The 16,608-nt window shown below is 40.7% G+C and overlaps 2 protein-coding genes across 3 annotated transcripts in view; both read left to right on the forward strand.

Moving 5' to 3' along the window:
- The first annotated feature begins 235 nt into the window (after positions 1-235).
- LOC122864900 (oocyte zinc finger protein XlCOF22-like) lies at positions 236-3,654 on the forward strand. The gene is made up of 5 exons (XM_044172667.1): positions 236-346; positions 896-1,031; positions 1,214-1,329; positions 2,181-2,324; positions 2,419-3,654. The coding sequence occupies exons 2-5, from the start codon at positions 932-934 to the stop codon at positions 3,103-3,105; spliced, it is 1,047 nt and encodes a 348-aa protein (XP_044028602.1). The 5' UTR covers positions 236-346; positions 896-931; the 3' UTR covers positions 3,106-3,654.
- Positions 3,655-5,069: 1,415 nt separating this feature from the next.
- Positions 5,070-16,608, forward strand: part of kmt2ba (lysine (K)-specific methyltransferase 2Ba) — a 32,351-nt gene continuing 20,812 nt past the window's right edge. The window contains exons 1-9 of one of the 2 annotated variants that reach the window (XM_044172641.1): positions 5,070-5,508; positions 7,904-9,407; positions 9,857-10,023; positions 10,396-10,482; positions 10,954-11,110; positions 13,433-13,703; positions 14,955-15,016; positions 15,185-15,430; positions 16,449-16,558. In XM_044172641.1, coding sequence (XP_044028576.1) covers positions 5,206-5,508; positions 7,904-9,407; positions 9,857-10,023; positions 10,396-10,482; positions 10,954-11,110; positions 13,433-13,703; positions 14,955-15,016; positions 15,185-15,430; positions 16,449-16,558 — 2,907 coding nt within the window. In that variant the 5' untranslated portion in view covers positions 5,070-5,205. The remainder of the gene's footprint in view (positions 5,509-7,903; positions 9,408-9,856; positions 10,024-10,395; positions 10,483-10,953; positions 11,111-13,432; positions 13,704-14,954; positions 15,017-15,184; positions 15,431-16,448; positions 16,559-16,608) is intronic. The other variant, XM_044172642.1, reaches the window with a different exon arrangement.

The following is a 16,608-nucleotide window of genomic DNA, read 5'->3' on the forward strand; positions in this document are numbered from 1 at the left end:
CAGTGTTTGGGAATATAACAATGCATAGTATAGATTCATTAGCAGAAAGTTCAACACAGTCAGGGGTAAACACTTAAGGAAAAAATTGATTTATTAAACAAAGTGACAAGGAAACAGTCTGGAGTCTGAGTCAATATAGTAAAAACTTAGATTTGTGTAGAAGGTATTTGCCCTGGAGGATAGTTAAGTTAATTAAAAGCAACTATACAAACAATGCAGTAGTACATTCTAGAGAAAGCTGCAGTTTCATAATCTCGCGATAGCTGCGTGGTCACTAGCCTTTCCCACACCACGTGATGTGGGCAGACTATTCACCGCGGCTTCATTTCGGTGGACGTTTCGCACGGTAAGAAATGGATGCCTTTTTGAATTGTTTACAAAGACGTAAGTCAGAATTAATCGTGATTCCTAACAGAGATGCAGTTTTAAAGCACATAGGTACAACACGAAATTAAAGCACAAGGCAACACAATTTAAAATCTATGAGCACAATCGTTTCGCCTTTAGTTGTAGCTGTGCGTGACGAGCAGTGTCCGTTGCCTCCATCCTTCTGTCAACTCTCCCAGGCCTGACGTTAGCTGTTTTGTTTTTGTTTTATTTCATAATTAGTCTGCCCGAAGTAAATTTAAAAAAAACACTCATAAGACGTGTTTATATTTTAGAAATTTAACTTTGTTTTCGATTAGTCCAATCTCAAATCTTTGATTATTTAGCCGAAATATCCCGATGCCTCGTAACGTTACGCGGGTTAGGTAACGCTAGCCTTATGTCTGCCACTGCAGTCATCTCCTATAGTCGGTTTATACCGCTAACACACACACACACACACACACACACACACACGTATAATGCATGTTCAGTGTGTATATAACAGCAGTGTGTTCCTATCTTACAGCTTCATGTGGCTGGGGTAGTGTCTGAAAGCATCAGCATGGAAATGTTGAAGATAGAGCAAGTCATTGTTGGGAGTGAGATGAGATCCACCTCAGCGGAGATCAAGTCTGAGCCCGCTGTCGCCCCTCTGCAGTCCTGTAAGCTAACATTTATATGCATATTTCATACATGATGTAATGCTGTGAACCTAATTCTAACTGCCAAAGTCTCATTTCACAACAATCACAGTAGACCGGCTTTGATGCCCTGCAGCTATATCTATCTATTCCCTGCTATTACGTTGTAATAATCAAACAATCGTTATCTCATTGTGATGCAGATCAGCATGAGAGCCTGCAGTGCTTTCAGTGCTTCATCACCTTCCCAAACTCCAAAGCAAAGGAGAGACACATGAGGAAGAGTCACCGGGACCAGTACAAACAGCATCTGCAGCAGGTAGGGATAAGCAGACTAAAAATTAAAATACAAGGTCAGGTTTAAAGGAATGATACAAACTCCAACAGAAGATTATTGTCATTATCTTTTAATCTGTAGATTTTTTTTTTTTGTCGATTTATCATTTGGTGTATAAAATATGAGTAAATAGTGAAAATGCTTGTTACAATATCCCATAGAGCAAATGGATGTATTCAATAGCTTGTTTTGTCCAGCCAACAATCCCAAAATCCAAGTACATTTAGTACAGTATCATAGAAAACAAAAAGCAGCAAATCTTCACATTTGAAATGCTGGAACCAGTAAAGTTTGATAGTTTTTAGAAAAATTCATTGATTATCCATATTGTTGGTGATTAATTTCCTGTTCATCGACATCAACTAATTGTTTCAGGTCTAGTGATTATTTTTCTATGAATTGCAACTGCAGTATGAAGTGGGATGAGAGTTTTTTGGCCGATATCTATATTTGAGAATTTAGAAACAAATACATAATATATCGGCCAATATTTGTCATTAACATAAAAAAATTGTATTTAATCCCTTCAGTTTGGTTATGAAAGAATTGTGACCAAGCTATGTACTATATGGGACATTTAACCATTGAAAAACTCTTCAGTACTCTCTGTTGGATAAACTATGTGAGGGCAGCGCTGTTTCTTAATGACCTCAAACAAATTTTTTTGTTGCAATTTCTTCTGCATTGCTGATGCAGATATAGCTGTGATAAGCCAATATTGGCTGATAATGTTGGCTGGGCTGATGTATCAGTCAGACTCTAGTATGGATACAAAGGTTACAAAAGTGAAGATTTCATATTTTTAACCGATTTTTCTGCTCATCATTCTGCAGACTGATACAGTCTTCACTTGCTATAAGTGTGACAAGAGCTTCTCGTCCTCTGAGGAGCTCAGCCAGCACCAGGCCACCCACAGCAGAGAGGAGAAGCCCTTCCACTGTCCTTACTGCCGGAAAAACTTTTTCACCTTCACTGAGGTGAGGTCACAGCAGGCTACACGTAAGCCTGTTTTTTGTGTTTGGGAAATTATAAAATAATTGTTTATTATCCATGATGTCAAATGTCTTGCAGCTGAACAAACACAGACGACATGAGTGCATTGAGCGACGGTGTCCCTGCAGGGACTGTGGCGCCTTGTTCCCCAGTCCTTCACGACTTCGTAACCATCGGATGGCAGTGCACCCCCAGCGCCCAGTAGTGGCTGATGACATCAACACCTACCAATGCTGCAAATGTAGTCGTGGTTTCCAGACAGAAGAAGAGCTCCTGCAGCACCAGGAGAGATTTGCTAGTGATCTAAACTGTGACGTTAAGCCGCAAGGCAAAAAACGTGGCCGTAAACCCAAGTACGCAGCTCAAGGAGGGTTGATTGACACCAAGAAGATCAAACAAGAAGAGGGAGCAGGGGAATGCAAAGGATACAATGACTCTACAACAGAGGGATGCCCCTCCAATGAGCTGCAAATGGAGCTCAAGATTCCTTGTCCCGAAGCAGATTGTGACCTCATATTCCCTTCTGTTGCAGCCCTGCGGGCACACAAGAGAGAGCACCATGGGCCTCCCCCTCGCAAGGCTCACACATGTACAGAGTGTGATGAGAGCTACTCTCGGCCTGAGCAGCTCAAAGCACACGTGGCCAGGGCTCACCGCTCTCGATACACCTGCCCCACCTGTGGAGAGACCTTTGCACGAGAGAGCATCCTAAAGATCCACCAGAACACCCACACTGAGGGAGAGGAGGTAGCAGAAAAAAGATAATACATGGGGAAAAGACTGCAACTTCACCCTACATCATTCAGTTAAATGATTGTCTTTCTCGCCATATTCTGCTTAGTGTAAGCAGAAGATATATACGTGAATATTTTAGGGTGAGAGTTTTTGAAGCAAGGTTATGCAACACAATTCAATTATGGAGGTTGTTTCTGGAATGCAGGTTTCGATTGCTTTCAGGAGGCCATACTTGTGAATATAACTCTACTGATCTGTACATAATTAGGATGTATGCCCATTATAAGCTCATGTCTCAAGGCCCTTTTTGCTGTCCGTATTACCTCTATTGTACCTGAAATGTTTTATATTCATTGTAGAGTAACTAGCTTATTCTCCCTCAAGTGTGGGAATGTTTTGTATTTAACTGAACAGGTGACAATTACACAGAGAATGTAAGTCCTTTTAGTAATAAGATCCAACATCCAAAAAATGGGCCAGCGTATAGGATTCTGACTATGGGACTTCAGTAATGTAATCTCTGGGTCTTTTCTCTTTCCAAAAGTAAATAATTGTTGCATTAAACAATACTTACCTTTCTGTGGTGTCTTTGGCTGTCACTTTGTGTGAGTGTGTGTTTGTGAATGAGAGGCAAAATGTAAAGCACTTTGTTTGCTAAGGTTGAAAAGCGCTAAATAGTCTATTTACCCTTTACCTGTGCAATCAGTGGTGGGTGGAGTCTGTTTTTCAGTTTCTATGTATAATGTAGATGTTAAAATGTAAAAAAAAATAATGTAGGCCTGTTTCCCACACTTGTTTGAAAAATAATTAACTTTAATCATCAAGTGAGATTTTATACTTATAACCACATAATTTTGTAAAACCTAATCACAAAAAACTATAATTTTGACCAAGTCAGAATTACTACCACTCACTACTATAGTTATGAAATAGTCGATTGTAAGATGCAAATATGTCGTTTATGAAGTAGTATCGTACTTATGGGACACTATTGCTGCTACAGCTGAATATGTTCAGACTATTAAGTATGTCATACCTATGACTTAGCATTAAGAAAAATAGCAATAATAAACAGAACTAGCAACTTGAATTTTATTTTCCAATCTATTACTTTATTTTAAGAGGCGGCACAGACAGTAATAGTCACAGTTGCCTCCCTGCTTCCAACTGCATCTCTTATGCTATCATTGTATGGAAGATTATGTTTTTGTCCTCTAAAGAATAAAAATACTGTAGAATCAACACGATTTTTTTAAATTAACAAACATAACTCTAAATTGAAATGGCTTTGTAGGCCACTAACATTGGAATACTAATGCTAACCCACAAATTCTTGATTATATGACAAATATGACTAAAAATTGTACCTAAGATTCATGTGAACTTTTGATGTGAGCTACAACTATTTTGGCTTTGTTCACACACAAAAAACCAAACATTGTCAAGATGTTGCTAGATTTATTATTGACAACAATTACTAAGTGATTTTTGTTTGTACTATCCAGTGGTGTAAAGTAACTAAGTGCATTTACTCTACATTTACTGTACAATTTTGAGGTACTACTTTACTTGAGTATTTCAATTTTATGCTACTTTATACTTCTACTTCATTACATTTCTAAGGGAAATATTGTACGTTTTTTTTACTCCACTACATTTACTTCATAGCTAGTTACTAGATTACATACAAAACATATCCGTTCATAAAAATATGCTGAATTGTTATAAATTTAAATAACCAGTACTTTTGATAGTTTAATTACATTTTGTTGCTAATATTTGTTTGCTTTTGAATGCAGGACTTGTAATGGCGTATGTGAGCGGAATACTTCTTCCATCACTGGTACTATCATAATGTGACTTTTGGATTCCACAATTTTCAATTCATACACAAGAAATTATCAAAACATTTACCCAAATACTCACCTAAAGAAAACTATTTTCTCTACACAAGCGAAGTCGCCTAGTGTTCGACATAGGGGGCGTCCTGGTCCGGAGAAGTTCGTTTTCCCATGATGCACCTGTGGTTCCTTTCTATCTCGCGCCTTTGCCTCGGCGCAGTCCATCTTGCTTCTCATATCGCTGCTGTCACCCTGTGCCAGCGCGCCGTCCGTGTTGTTGTAGTAAATAATGGCGGCATCGGGAGGCGGATTATCATCTCCCGCTCCCATTGCGGGCTTGAGCACCCAAGCGCCGGCCCGGTCTCGTTTCCCGGGTCGTCCGTGCACGGCTCGCAGCAGGCTGCGGTCGGAGAAACGTACCAAACGCGGAAGGCTGGGCTCGGATGACGGGGAGCTGGCTGCCGGAGGGCCAAGGCCCGTCAACATCGGCCTAGCGTTGAGCGAGGATCCGTTCCTGCTGCGCCTTCTCGGGGTGGCGGAGAAGCACAGGCGGCAGAGAGATGCGGGGTTCCACTCCAGCGACAGTGAGGAGGTGAATAAGCTAACTATAGCATGTCAGCTAGATGGGTAACAATACGCCTATTGGGACACATAAAGCCATTTCGTTTAAAAGAACGACATTTAAAACAATTTGTTTGTTACTTAAAAAAGTATTTACGCTAACGTAGAGCTAGTTAGCGGTAACTTAGCTTGCAAACACGAAATCAAAATAGGCATTGTAGTTAGCCGTCTGCCTGAAGGGTAATGTTAACGTTATGCTTCAGATTGGTTGATGAGATGATATTTCCAGTCTGGTTACCTCTGCAGATATAAGTAGTTATGTCTGTTTTGAAATGGCCATGTCGACGCTGTTAGTTGCAACAGCCATACATAGAGATCGGTGTCTGTCCAGCTGAGTTTGTTTGCATGAAAAAAACATTAGGCGGAAACTTTGGCGGTATGATGACAATCGTAGATGCGGTTTGTTGTGGAAACGGGGAGATGTCTTTGTTTATTCACCCCCTGACACGTTTTGTTAAGTTGAACTTCCCACACTGTGCTGGCATCCACAGGCTGCTAATCTTGTCGTAATTAAAACGCTGCTGCTGACTTGGGCATCGCACTCTCCACGCTGGAGCTGTCAGCTGACTGCTCGGTGTTTTGGACGTCAGCAACGGGAAGGGAAACAGAAACGTTATCTAGACGTTATAATCAAAAAGCTGAATTTGGACCATACACTGAAAAATCTTATCTAGTACCTCTCTAAAATCTAATTTTGCATAGTCTGTGTATACAAACATTCATCACTCCCATCATGCACATCTCCCTTTCATTACTGAGACTGATGTAAAGGTTAAAGAGGAATCAAAGCTTTTCCCATCTTTTTACTTGGATTTATAAGGTCACTCAATGTTAAAGGAACAGCAGAAGTTGTACAAGCACAATCAAGTTGCTTTGACACAAATAATGAGTCATTGCAAAGTGCCATTTCACCTGCAGTTATGATGAGTAGTCATGCTTGAAGTCAAATCTTGTTGATTGACATGTATGACAGGGTCCAGGGTCACTGAGGTTGAAATCTTAAGTGTTGGAGTGATGTAGCCTAGGCGTTATGATATCCTGTAATTTTTATTTTCACATACATTGCCAGCCGTTTACTGCGAAGAAGCCAGTGTGTTAAATGTCATTTACTTCTGAGGTGGTCTCCTTTTAGCCAAGCCAGACAGGATGGTGATAATGATATAATGCCAAATTTGATCATATTATTTAATCTCCAGAGCAGGGGCTTTAGTGTTTGACATCAGTCGGACTTTACTGATGCAATCCCTTTAGAGTGGACTGTAACAGAATCACATGGCCTAAGCTAAAGCTTGTGGGTGCTACTCAACTGGAGTACCACACATCACTTAGTGACACACACTCGTGTTTCTCTGCAGTGCTTTGGAATAGATATCATAGGGGAGTTTCATCGCTGACAAATCTGCAGAGTTGTTATTTTGCACATGAAGATGGATGTGAGTAATTGGAAGTCAAGTTGAAGTGCGCTTTCGATCTGCTGTAGTGTTCAATCTTTGCATCTGAGGTAGACAGGTGCCTGAATGAGAGGATGCAGGAGGTTGACTGTGCTCCCAAGGATCTGTTTACATTTTTGCAGCGCTTGAGTTTGAATGTATATTTCCAGTACTCTGCTGTATTAAAATATTACTCTTTTAGGGGAGAATTGGGCTAAAGTTTTTTATTTCACTGTAGCTGGAGTGCTACACTCCTGATTTATTACATAGAAAATATTTCTATATATCTCACTAGAAATTAAACACGCACATAGAGATGGTGCACAGGTAGATATTCTGCTGAGTTATTTCTTATATTGTATTTGACTCATAGATTGAAACCAAAAACTGCTTAATTTGGTGCCTCAGCACTAAACTGATGCAACACTGGAGTAAGAGTAGAGAGCAGTGTTCATGCTGAACCATATTTTCAGAAGGGGGAATACCTGATAATCAAATGGTGAACTCAGAAGTGGGGGAAACCTTTTTTTTTTTAATTTACCCCCCCCCACTTTGAGTTGCATGTTTTCTGCAGTGGCTTGGGTGAAATTTAAGATCAACTGCACAAACTTGTGCTTCAACATGTTATTATGATAGCAGGAATGCAGGGAGGTGACATCCTTGTGGCAGGGATCCCCCACAACGCAGACACGCAGAAACCTGAGCACCTGCTGAACCCATTCATTATCATAGTTTGAAACAGATTACTGGGCAGACAATATAGTTAATTGTTTAATTATCTTACCATTTTCACATCAGCTCTCAGTATTATGGAAATGCTAGATATTTAAGATCTGTAGCAGATGGTGTACAGTATACCTACAGGTCTTCATTTCAACATGTCCAAATCTTGTATTATAGCCATTTAAAGATTTTACTTTATGTGTTTTTCTCCAGGAGGAAGATTTCACTGGATTTGGGACCACAACAGTTCGTCCACAGAAAACATCTGGCACTGTTCCTCAGTCATCGTTACTCAGCGAAGCCAAGCCTCCCCAAGCTTCAGATCTTTCTTTGGGAGCAAAGCCTCTCATTGGAAAAATTATACCCAAGACCCCAAAAGCAGCTCTTATTGGAAAAATTGTACCGAGGGTCTCTAAAGAAGGCCAACGTGTCAAAGAGAGCCCAGTAAAAGACAAAGAAATACCCAAGGTGGTAATTAAACTGCATGGCAAGCAGGTAGCTCTCATTGCAAAAGCCAAACATGCAGACGAGCAGGCCTCAGGTAGACAGCGCAGTAAAAGGTCAGCTGACTTTATCAGGAAAGCACGAAAATCAGCAGACTCAGGCAGCAAGCAAAACCAAACAGCCGCTACTTCAGCTGGTGACACCAAGCAAGATAAGCTGGTGAGCGCTCTGACAGCAGTCAAGGGTGCAGGAAAAGCTTCCAAGGTCAAAGAACGAGGCGAGGTGTCAGAGGACTCAGACACAGACCAATCCCAGCCACAGAGATCTGTGAAACGCATGAAGGGTTTTCGAATTGGGCACACCAGACGCACGTCTCAAGCAGTTGCTCTGTCGTTCACATCCTTTCACAAACGGCAGAGAAAGAGAACGGCTAAGGGCATGGGTGCCTCTCCAGAGGCTGGAGCTGAGGCCGGTGCCCAGAGTGGAGAGGAGGCAGCGATGCCCCTCGAGTGTAAAGCCGCAGATTCCTCTGAAAAAAGAACGCACAGAAGACAACAACGCAGATCTTTGTTTGGGCACAAGCGAAAGCCACCTAAAAACGTTCCAATCATTACACGTCCAAAAATGGGACGTAATCGCACTAGGCGTGTTTTTTACACCTATGTACCAGAGCCCATTCCAGCCACACCAACGCCGGACGGGAATGAGAAGCAGCTGCAAGGTCAGAATATCACTCCATCAGAGGGTGAGCCAAGCTCAAACAACTCCTCCACTCCTGTAATGAGTGCACGGTCCTCCCGCGTTATTAAAACTCCGAAGAGATTCTTGGACGAGGAAATGATTCCCTTTCCGAGGGGTTCTCTGTCAACATGGCTGAAAAGTCAACAAAGAGAGGACGGAAAACCAAGTCCATCATGTCATGAGTCAAGCTATGATGACACCTCCCTGCAGTCAGACAGTGACTCTATATCTGTGGTTGACAGCCCATCTGCAGTGTCAAAGGCCAGTCCAGGCACAAGCCACCTAGAGATCTACAAGAACCTCAAGAAACTGACCTTGAAACTGGCGGAGAAAAAGAAAGGCCAGCCTGACGCTCCGGGGGATTATACACGTCATGGCGACGGTTTGACCTCTCATGTGAAGAAGAGGCGGAGGTCAAAGCTCACAATGGAGGAGATGGACTCTCCTGGTGTTGTGAGGAAACTAGCCGTGGTGGTGAACACTGATGTGGAAGCGCCCTCGCATATACCGTTAGGAGATACAGGCAACAGTAGTAAGCATTGTTTCTTGTGTTTACAATTGGCTGTTGTTGCGTGGTCTGTATCTGTAGTTCCAACATGTGCTTCTTTTACAAAATCTCTCCTGGAATAGTGTTTTTAATCTCAATGGGACTACAAAGTTGAGTTCAGGTTAAAGGGGTTAATTTAATTAACTGGTTAAATTGGTTAATTTCATTTAACCAGTTTACATTTTTAATAATGCAGCTTTTAAGATGTTTTATCTTTTAGACGGGTCAAATTAGAAAAAGACTTCTCTAGGCCTGAGAGCACCATGAAAATTTTGAATATCTTAGAAATTGCAAAGAGATAATTTAACAAATTGAATTGATTTGCTTCACTGTTTAGTTCATAGGTGTGTTTTCAATAGGTCATCCTAGAATTATGAGGCTTTTGCTTGTACATCATCTAACCAGAGTTGCTTTATTTATGCTGTTTGGTACAGATGAAGCAGGAAGCATGACTGGGGACAGTCATGAGGTGTTGGAAGTCAGTGGGCCCAGCCATCGAATTGGTCTCAGTGGAGCCAATAAGACAATGCTTCACCTGCTGAAGAAAGCCAAAGTCCAGCTCATCAAGATTGATCAACAAAAGCAGCTCAAGTTGTCACAGGTAAGAATCTTAAGATCAAATCTTGATTTCTTTGTCTTAAAAACTGTCGGAAAGAAAAGAATTATTATTAAATAAATGTTAAATGAGAAAGAAAAAACAAAACCGGCAGAGAGCGGGACACCAAGGCCACAGTGGCTGATGGGCATACGAATGTCAGGAGGGCATCAAGGCCAGACAGAGGGGCAACGACGGCCGTGGCCACCGGTGAAATTCTTGCTCTGCATGTAACATTTGTTTTGTTGTCTTATTTTACTCAACTAGAAGTCAGATTGCAAGTAGCTTGGCTGTTCATTTAGGAAGGTACAGTAACATAATGATGTTGTAGCGTCTCTTACATAAAACCTTGTTTTTCTTCCTTGTCTGGACCAATAGTTGGGCTTCAGAGAATCACGAGTGCCAGTGAGTGGAAGGAGGAGGAGGAGGAGAGTTGGCGTATCTCCCAAAGATACACGTCCTCAGGTAATACTTTTTATCTCGAAAATGTGCGTTATTATGTTGTCTTGTCTTACCTCGGATCATTATTATGTGCTTGGGAGGATCACCTCTATAACACTCGGCTGTTTTTCGGCTGTGCAGGAGCTAATGGGGGGAAAAAACAGTTAAACACACAATGTAAAGGCGTTGAGTCCATCATAAAGGAAAAACGTGCTTTTGTACACAAAGCAGGTGAAAACAAACATCAGCTGCTGTTGTATATCCACATACCAGGGAGTAGATTAAATAATGTCCAGCTTTATTTGTGGAGCACCTTCAAAATAAATAAATTACAACAATCATCAAAATTTATCCTCTGCACTTTAAGATGGGTATATTGTTTGTGTAATGTGAGACTGGATTTCATAGGGAGGTTTGTTTATATATCACAAGTGACCATAATTAGTTTACAACCAAATATTTCTACATCCCACAATATTTTGTGTTTGTGTGCAGGAGCAGCCGCTGGGCGGTCCGCGGATCAAACATGTCTGCCGCGCAGCAGCAGTGGCTTTGGGGCAGCCCCGTGCCATGGTGCCAGATGATATTCCCAGACTCAGCGCCCTGCCACTTCACGAGAGAGAGGGCATCACCTTCTCTCCCACAGCAGAAGGTACAGTGCATCTGCATGTGTTGTTATAAGCAGAATGCAGAAATTAACCTCTCTTTGGCTTTACTAGAGAAGGGTGAGCACCTCAGTGCATTTTGCATTGCACTGTGTATGTGCAATTATTTTAATTAAGGTTTAATAAGCAAGGAAGTGACATTTTACAAGTTAAGTCGGAATTAAAATGTTCCAAATTTAAAATCGACTTATTTTCACAATGTGTGCACATTCCCAAACCATTCCATGACCCATAAAATTAATGTAATATGTATGTTGGTAAATTGCATATAAACTAAATTCACAACTTGGAAAGTCAAAAGTGTGTCCCCTTTCCTTTAGACCAGCAAAGCAGACCATTAAATACAGGAACGAAGGCAGTGCAGTCATGGTTTATGATGACATGAAGGAAATAAATTGAAGCTGCTAACAAATATGCTAAATGCGCGTATTCAGTGTCATTCTCCCTGGTAAGGATCTGGTCGAAATGTCCAGAAACTGACACACAACCCAAAGGAGAGACCACAACAAAAGAGGACTTAATTTAGTACAGGACATCTGCAGGTCTTGAAAAGTCTTTAAAAGCATTGAATTCATTTTCCCTAGGCCTTAGAAGGTATTAAAAGTCTTACATTTTATTTTTAAAAAGTCTAAAATATTTTTTGTTGCCTGCTGTAGGCAGTAATGTTAGTTATAAAATGTGTTTATATTACGGGCTGTTGCACACTTATAAAGTAAAAGGAGGATTGTTGCGACAGTGGATTGTGTTGCAGGCCGCTGTTCAATCCACCATCAGACCTGTAGCAAACACTGTCTACAGTATCTAGGAAGCTCATCATCTCATAATGGGCAAGTATTGATTTTAGCAAAAACTTAACTGAGCTTAAATTAATTAATCATTTTTAATTGGTTAATCCATCCATCCATTTTATGGCGCTCTTCTGGGTCCAGGTCACATGAATTCAATTAGTTATATCATTAAAAATGATTGTTATACAGTATATTGCTGTGACATAATGAAAAAATATGATATAATAATAAATATTTCTAGGACATATCGTCCCTACTGGTTTTTCATCATACTTTGGGTGGTATGATTGTGAAACTGGCATTAAATTGCATTCTTTTAAAAGTTTTTTTTTTAAGTTGCTGAAGTTCAGAAGCTTACTTCCCCACAGCATATTGCAAGGTGTGCAGCATCAACTGTTATTGTGTAGTTGGAGTTACAACACCTCAGGATTACCACATCATTCACAGGTTGACTGTAGAAAAAATAGATCGACTTGATACTGTATATAACCATGCTCTCAGGTAGGTTAACTGTTTTTCAATCCAATTTCTCCAAAATGCTTTATTAGCGTTGTCCAGACTTAAATACATTTCTGCCAATTTTTTGTTTGGCAAAGCTGCTCTGCTAGTGCATTATTATGAAAACATTCACCAGCTAAAATATTCTTTCAAACTGGCGTAGTTAAGCTTCTGCAGTTATAAACACACAAACTAAAAAAATAAGAATCTCTTTTTGTAAAAGAGCACAATTTTGATAGCTTTTGGCAAACGTAACCTGCTGAGCAAAAAAATAAAAACTGCTTTGTTAGCTCAATGTAGTTGTAAGTAAAATATTTGCCAGCAAAAATATCTTTTGTCACACACAGATTAGCCACCGCTGTTGGAAAGCTATACCCAACACTGGTCGAGTGAGCATCACTCAGTATGAGGTGAGGAAGTGCCGTTTGACAAATAGACTTCACTGCCCTGATTTTTGTCTCCTAATGAACACATTTAGTGCTGTTGGGGAAAACGGATCCTTAAATAAGGTTATTCCAGCTACATTATTCATTTAAAATTATGACAGTCACCACCTCCAAGTCATTTGTTTCTCTCTGAAGTTGCTTTGTGCCAGCTGGCATTAAAATACTACCACTGGGGGATGCAAGAGGTTGTCCAAAGGAATTTAAGTTTCTAATCTATTTCCAGTAGTTTTAAAATCCAAAAAGGTCAAGTAGGGGAATTTCTACCAGCAATGGATTTGTCAGAGACTTCTGATGAGTTTGTCCAGTCAGCTAACTTTATTCTAGAGTGGCTCTTAAACACTTCAGGCAGCCAGTACTAACTTGTAACTGCAGAAACCAGGCTTGCTTGTTGGACAAAAGATCAGTAAATGAGTATATAAGCACCTCCAGTCACTGCAGTTAGACCTGTAATGTCTCCTGCAGACTGAATAGTAAGTGCTGGCATCCAAATATGTCGCCCCACATCACATGCACTTAAATGATGTTAGAAATGTATGTTGTGGCTCTTTTACCCATCCTCTCTGTCTCTCGCTTTCAGATGTGGCAGATGATGACGATGACATCACTGATCAGGGCAGGGCTCAGTGGGTTGTCTCTCAGGAACACATCCAGCGGAGGAGGCGGGGGAGGGGGAAGGGCCACAGGTTCAGAAAAAGGAAGGTCCAGAGTCGGTACGCACCCGGGGGAGTCCGTGCCCGGCGCTGTGGACGCTGCCGAGGCTGTTTGATTGAGGAGGACTGCGCAAAGTGTGTCAACTGCCTCGATAAGCCCAAGTTCGGGGGGCCCAACACCAAACGGCAGTGTTGCATGTAAGTTAAACTAATCACATATTCAGATTGTTGAGTTTACTGAGACAGGCTGGTGAATAGACTAATTCTACTACACTTTTTAGCAGTTGTTTTTTAAAGACATTGGCACAGAAGGTCCACCAGAGGAGCTGGCAGTATGAATAAATCAACTATTCAAATATGAAGATCTCAGGTTTTTCATTGTCATTGAAAATTTACTTTGGGTGTGCAGATGTCTGGCAAGTGAAGAAATGCCTCAACGCTGAACTATGTATTAGCTCATTATCTAACTAATAACTGTAATATCAATACATTGTGATTACCGTAAATTCTCATATAAAAGCTGGTATTCAAACAATGGCCGGGGCATGGTCAGCACAAACAAATAAAGGCCAGTCGCTAATAAAAACCAAGTAAAAAACACATTGAGAGGGGTGAAATTACTTGTAGCCCATGTCTATTGATTTTATCAAGACAAACGGTAAACATGGAGGAAGTTTTGAGTTTGCATTAACTGGGTGAACAGGTGAAATAAAGGCCTGGTTCTCTCTGCCACTGAGGTAAATAAAGGCCCTGGCCACTATTTGAGAATTTATGGTAACCAGCACTCAAGGTAGCCACAAATGCTTGCCATTAGTTAAAAGAAATAGTTTCACATTTTGTGAAATACACTTATTTGCTTTCTTGCGAAGAGTTAAATGAGAAGATTGATACCACTGTCATGTCTGCATGGTACATATGAAACTGCAGCTAGCAGCCAACTGGTTTAGCTTAGCACAAAGACAGGAAACCGAGGGAAACTGCTAGGCCGGCTCTGTCCAAAGGTAAAAAATGCCATTTTTTACACCAGTTATTGTACAGACTCAACAAACAAGATAGAATGTGTTAATTTGTGAACTTTAGATGTGCTGGTAGGCAGATTTTGTTACCTTTTGGAAAGAGCCAGGCTAGCCGTTTCCCTCGGTTTCCTGTCTTTGTGCTAAGCTAAACCAGTTTTTCGTTGAAAAATAGCAAGTACTAACATATTTACATTTTGGACAGACAAAACAGAGTTTAAAATGTTTGAGTAAGTGGTGCTAAAATACTGTTTAACTTCTAGGTTAAGCATTTTTGTACATTCAACATGAAAATTATTTTTATTTCTTTCCAGTAAAACATATTAAACAATCCAGTTAATGAAGGCAAGTTGACTCTCACAGTAAAACACATTCATAGATGTCTACACATGCACTTGGACATATAATTACATTTTACTCTTTCTTCTGCCCCCAGATATAAGAAGTGTGAGCGGATTGAGAAAGCAAAGATTGAGCGCATCATCAAACCATTCAAAGGTATGTCTCTAATTATATGATGCTCCTGCTGAATATTTCTTGTTTGTTTCACCAAACTGATTTGCTGTAATTACTTCTTTAAGTTAACAGAAACAAACAACAAAGTCAACAACATATCCAAATATTTAGTTTGTTTACAAAATTAATCATGAGGCTCCTTTTTCTCAGTCCAGGCGAGGCGGCTGTCGGGCTCCGTGTCACGCAGTGACGATGCGAACTGGAGGTTTGGAGGGGCAGGCGAGGGATCGTCCTCGATGGCGCCTGGAGTCAGAAAACAGTCCCTGCGTAACATCACACCACGCTCCTATAGCAGCCTGCTGATTTCTGAATCTGATGAAGAGGATGGAGAAGAACTAGAGAATAAGGCAGATAAATCAACAGTCAAGCCAAATGTATCTGCTGCTAGCAACCAAGGTAACTAACTAACTTGTGACTCAAACCTCTCAGTGTCTCTTTACTTGTCACTGTATTGGTTTTGTAGATTGTGGTTTGAAGATCTCTGATGTTAATTTCAGAACTTTGTTGGAGCGTTTTGCAAAGTATCATAACTTTTATATTCCTGATGCAGAACAGCTTGTCAAGATTAGTTATGCAGCCAATGGCAGTGCCATTTTTAACTTCCGGCATGAGACATGTCATCTTATGCCCCCTGACAACACCAACAGGGGGAGATGATATAATTAAAGATGTTGGGGAAATAATTATAATTGTGTGTAACTGACATACACTTTTCCAAAAATGTAACTACACATAGATCCCCATCAGGATTGTGATTGGACAGCTAATCATTTACAACATAGAGCAAGTTGAAGAAGGGCTAGTCAAATTAGCTCTCCCTCAACAACAAAGTAAATGTGACATAAACTTGATGAACGTAACAATTCGAACAGGTAAAGTCCACTCAGACCTATACAGTAAATCACCGTCAACGCTGTATGAGAAGTTGTTTCTACACAAAGAAGCAGTTCAGACTTTAAGAACAAGAGCCTTAAGCGGGTGCTAGAGTGATTTAGTGTTCCACTTTGACAAAGTTTGGGGTTTGTGAGAATCAGATTAAAAAGCAATGGTCAAAATTGAAGCAGCAGAAGCTGAGATGTCCTGAGTTTTAGTCCCTAGGATTGTGTCAGCTGAAACTAAACTGAGATTTTAAAGAGCTTCCTACAGAGCCACAGAAGACATTATACTACTGTTTTCACCGGCTGAATAGTAGTATTCCTCATGATGAGTAAACTCCACTTCATTGGTTGTCAGATTAGTATACTGAAAAGATTTTACAAGCACAGTGGTTGTGAATCTACTACGTCCGAAGAAAGACCACATAATCATTAAACTAAAAGCTTTGTTTAGAATTTACTGAAATTGGAGGCAACAGTGCTTCCACCCCCCCAGTACAATCAGAATTGCATCTTGATCTGTTTATCTTCTTTTGGAGATCTTGCTCCTCAAGATGGCGGATCACTGCCATATGACCCTCCAAATGAGGTGGTGAAGCATCGCCGGCTGTTCTCCAGAGGAGCTGGGAGCAGACCCAGAGCATACAAGGTAAAAACATGCAGCAGATTTCTTCCTCGCATCCAGTGTACCACTGACTC

Source organism: Siniperca chuatsi, linkage group LG17, assembly GCF_020085105.1.
Source record: "Siniperca chuatsi isolate FFG_IHB_CAS linkage group LG17, ASM2008510v1, whole genome shotgun sequence".
Classification (NCBI taxonomy): domain Eukaryota; kingdom Metazoa; phylum Chordata; class Actinopteri; order Centrarchiformes; family Sinipercidae; genus Siniperca; species Siniperca chuatsi.